Below are 4,050 nucleotides of genomic sequence, written 5' to 3'. Positions count from 1 at the left end.
CATAAGGCCTTGATTCTAGGCTGAATTTTGTCACCATGGTGTATAAAGCTTCTAGGAAGAAAGGAAGGAAGGAGGGAGGGAGGGAGAGAGAGAAGGAAGGGAAGGAGGAGGGAAAGAAAAAAGAAAGGAAAGGAGGAAGAGAGAAAGAAATGGAGGACTTATCTTATTCACCATTAAAAAATTCAATATAGAAAAAGATGACTCAGGATTAAATTTTTAAAATTGATTCGTGTTTATGCTATATAAATGGTAATGTAGCATATAAAAGAGGAGGGGGTTCTGAATACCAAAAATATTGCTACAATAAATTTGCTTCACTTCTATAATTCATTTGTTCACAAATCATTAACTTCTACTTTAAAGGAAAATCTCAGCATATGTCCAAAAAAAAAGCAAGATATAAATTGTCCAGATAAAAGGCACAGACAATAATAAACATGTAGGAGTTTATTTAATCATTGTGTCCTTACCTACATTCTGATTTACTATGCCAATGTATTGTACATTTCTGTCATCACAGCATTGCTTATAAAATATTTATGTTTTCTACAAATAATTACATGTCTTCAGAAGCAATTTAGAACTACTATGAAATGGGTCTGAAATTCAGCACTTGTATATGGAGGTGAAATTAAACAAAGCTTATGTTCCCTCCCCTTATCCATTCTTTTCTTTTATCAGATCGAGCCTGGCTGATAGAACCAAGAAAAGTCCAGAAGCTTCAGGAAAAGATTTATTTTGCACTGCAACATGTGATTCAGAAGAATCATCTGGACGATGAGACCTTGGCAAAGGTAGGTCCTCAGACCACAGACCCTCTGTCACTGAAAGAGAGTATTATGAGCAAAAGAGAGCTAGTTATATAAAACAAGGGACATTTCTCAGCAGCAAAAATTTCTGAAAGTTACCAAAGGTGCCTAAACTTTGATGTAAACGTTTTAAAAGGGAGACTAGTAAATTATCACAGATTGAGAAGAGAATGGCATCCTTAGGGAAGGATGATATTGACTAACTAAACCCCAGGTATAGGAAAACAAATCAAAGGAACTGAAGTGTTTCATTGGAAAACAAAAATCTCGAAGCAAGGAATCGAGTCTTATGAATTCATATGTGTTGAAAGAGGGGATTCTGTGCTACTTTAAGAGTCAGGCCTGGGCAAAAGTTAGGAGGAGGTAGATTTTTATTCAAAATAGAGACAAACTATAAAACAAGCAGGATTGCTGAATAGGGGGTAAGCTGCTATGTGAAATAGGGAGATCCCTGTCGTTGGTCATATTCTCATAGATACTGCTTGGTTTCCTCTCAGTCATATTGTAAATGATAGTCCTACCCAGAGTAGAAAATGAGACTGATTCCATGTAAATTTCCCTTCAGTTCTAAACTCTTCACTCAAGATGCGTCTTGGGGTTCTTTCCAAATGACGAACTATCTCAGGGGCAAAATGAAAGCAACATGCCATCAATTTCTTGATTCAGCTTAATTAAGAATAGTGATATTTAAGATGGGTACTGAGAAAAGTTGTTTACCAAAGTAAAATGATCATAAAAAGAAGGAATTTTCTAGTAATTGATGTTTAGCATTATTTTAGATCTTAAAGTATCTCTAACTTCTTAAGAATTGGAATTTTTTAGAAGGCCAGAATTATTTTAGATTTTAAAGTATCTTTGCCCTATTAAGAACTGGAATTTTTGTGGAATTTTTTTAGAGCATAAGCAACTAAGAAATGGAGCTTATTCTTAGTAAAGATGATAGGAATCCTGCTCTTTGTGTTTTTTATCATTAAAACCCTATCACTCTGCTCTTGAAGTTCTTTATTTTAAAAAAGCGGGAAGATTCTGTTGGAGGTACTATCAGATTTTACTTTGCACATACAGTGTACTGCTATTAAAAAAAAAAAAAAAGACTCATGCTGCTTCATTATGATAACATTTTGTTAAAATTAACACATCCTAGGAAGAACATTTCCACACCATAGAGTGATAGTTCTCTTTGGTGTAATTTTACACTTATATAGGAAAGGACAAATCACCTGTTCTCTGCACCTTGGTTTTCTCCCAGTTAAGAGCAAAACTACATGCTCTCAAATACTCTTGGCAAAGAAGATGGTCATGTGAATATATGCATCTTTCTCTGTAATTACTCTCTAGCATATATTCATAAATACATCTAGTTAATTAATGTGGGGAAGGGGAGTTGCACTTGGGATCTCCCAAAGACTTTGGTCCCCATATTTATCACACTAAAATTAAGGTCTTTGTAAAATCCAGAATTAGACAAAAGTTGTTGCTATTCTACTTAGAAGAATGGTCTGCTTGTCAGAAAACTCTGGTTTCGTCATCTGTAAAATGAGGATTATAATTTCTTACTCCTGTATAGATGGATGTGTTTTGAAGTTCAAATGATATAGATAGATTATGTAAATTCTAACACACTGTGATATTGTGATTATTACTGTCTTAGGAGAGTGAAATTCTCATATTTACTCAATTTTCTACCTCCTGGTGTCTTGGTACAGGTGACCAGAGGTATTTAAGGTATAAAAGAGACAGAAAAATGAAGAATAAAAGATATTAATGACAAGAAAAAAAAGTTAAAACACTGACTGTAGGTCAGCTTAATTCTCCTTTCTCCATATTTAGTGAGAAAAGTACACAATTCAGTTCTTTTCCTTTTTTAAAGTTTTTTTTAAAGATATAATTGACTGACGTATAACATTATATTAGTTGCAGGTGTATAACATGATTCAATATTTGTATATACTGCAAAACGATTACCACAATAAGTCTAGTTAACATCAATTCAGTTTTTCTTTCTTATGGAAAGAGGATGTTGCAAAGTTGGGAACCAGAGAAAATATTTAAAAAGGGTTATTTCTTGTATAAAATCCCTTAGAACCAGATGACAAAACATTGCTTCTCCAGAAGCAATGTGTAGATATTGGGGTTTTGTGTGTACCCTTCCTCATAACAGTCATTATTTTAATAGATTGTTAGTTGAAATAATGTGGAGGGACCATGAAACAGAAGGAGAACTGGACTCTCATTTCTCAGCTCTGAACCGTGTGGCTAAGTCTCAGATTCATCAACTATCAGGTGCTTGGAGAGAGGTGGATAAGTGTCTCGAGTCCCTGACTGCTTGAACACTTTAAGTACAACAGCACCGTTGACATATAGGGGCACCCTCTCATCAAACCCACACTCTCCAGAAGGAATAAATGTTTTTATTTAAATCTAAGAAAAACTATTCTACCCTACCACAGATTCTTCTCATGTTTTCAGAAATGCTCTTTCTGCCTTCATTGTCTTGGAGTTCTTCAGTCTCCACAATACTTCTGAAACAGTGATGATCATTCTTAATATATTATTTATAGATTCATTGAGGAATCTAGCAAACATTATGAAACCTATCTCTACAAAAAATACACACATACCTAACTGTTTTATTCAAGTTCAGGGGCTCAGGTTAAACCCCTAGTAGTTGAAGCAGATCTTCTTTCTGTGTAATGGGCACATACTGCTTACACTGCTGACCAGTTTGACCCTGAACAGGTGTAGCAGACATCATATGAAAAGTGCAGGGCTCAGACACAATCATTCGACTTGGTCTGAAAAAACCTGAAAGTGGTCTCCAAAACCCTTTCAAAATGCCCACCTCCTGAAATTAAAGTTCAAGTACCAGTGCCTTATACTTTTGCCCAAACTTGGACCTAGGGAAGGTTTGAGAATTTGGGAATTAACTAGAAGGTTTTAATCTCTACATATTAATTGGTTTGTTTGTTTGTTTGGGAAAAACAAAAACTCTATCAGAGGATCTGGTTTCCTTTCTTCATTAGCATAATGATAAAATGTAACATATTTATAATAAACAATCAGAATCACTTCCTAGCTGAGTAACCCTGGACAGTGACTTAATCTCTCTGTGCCTCACTTCCTCATTTGTAAAATGTGACTAAAAATAGTATCAATTTCATACTGTCATTCTGAGGACTAAATGAGATCAAATATAAGCAGGCTGCATAGTTCATAGTAGGTAGTACATAAGTGCTGTTGT

At 34.7% G+C, this 4,050-nt stretch overlaps 1 protein-coding gene across 2 annotated transcripts in view; it reads left to right on the top strand.

The window, feature by feature from the left end:
- RORB (RAR related orphan receptor B) overlaps window positions 1-4,050 on the top strand; it is a 186,125-nt gene that overhangs the window by 174,848 nt on the left and 7,227 nt on the right. For both annotated transcript variants that reach the window (XM_011377907.2, XM_023521951.1), the window contains exon 9: window positions 682-794. In XM_011377907.2, the coding sequence (XP_011376209.1) occupies window positions 682-794 (113 nt within the window). The remainder of the gene's footprint in view (window positions 1-681; window positions 795-4,050) is intronic.

This window comes from Pteropus vampyrus, unplaced genomic scaffold (assembly GCF_000151845.1).
Source record: "Pteropus vampyrus isolate Shadow unplaced genomic scaffold, Pvam_2.0 Scaffold324, whole genome shotgun sequence".
NCBI lineage: Eukaryota > Metazoa > Chordata > Mammalia > Chiroptera > Pteropodidae > Pteropus > Pteropus vampyrus.
This window is presented reverse-complemented; position numbering and strand designations above follow the sequence as displayed.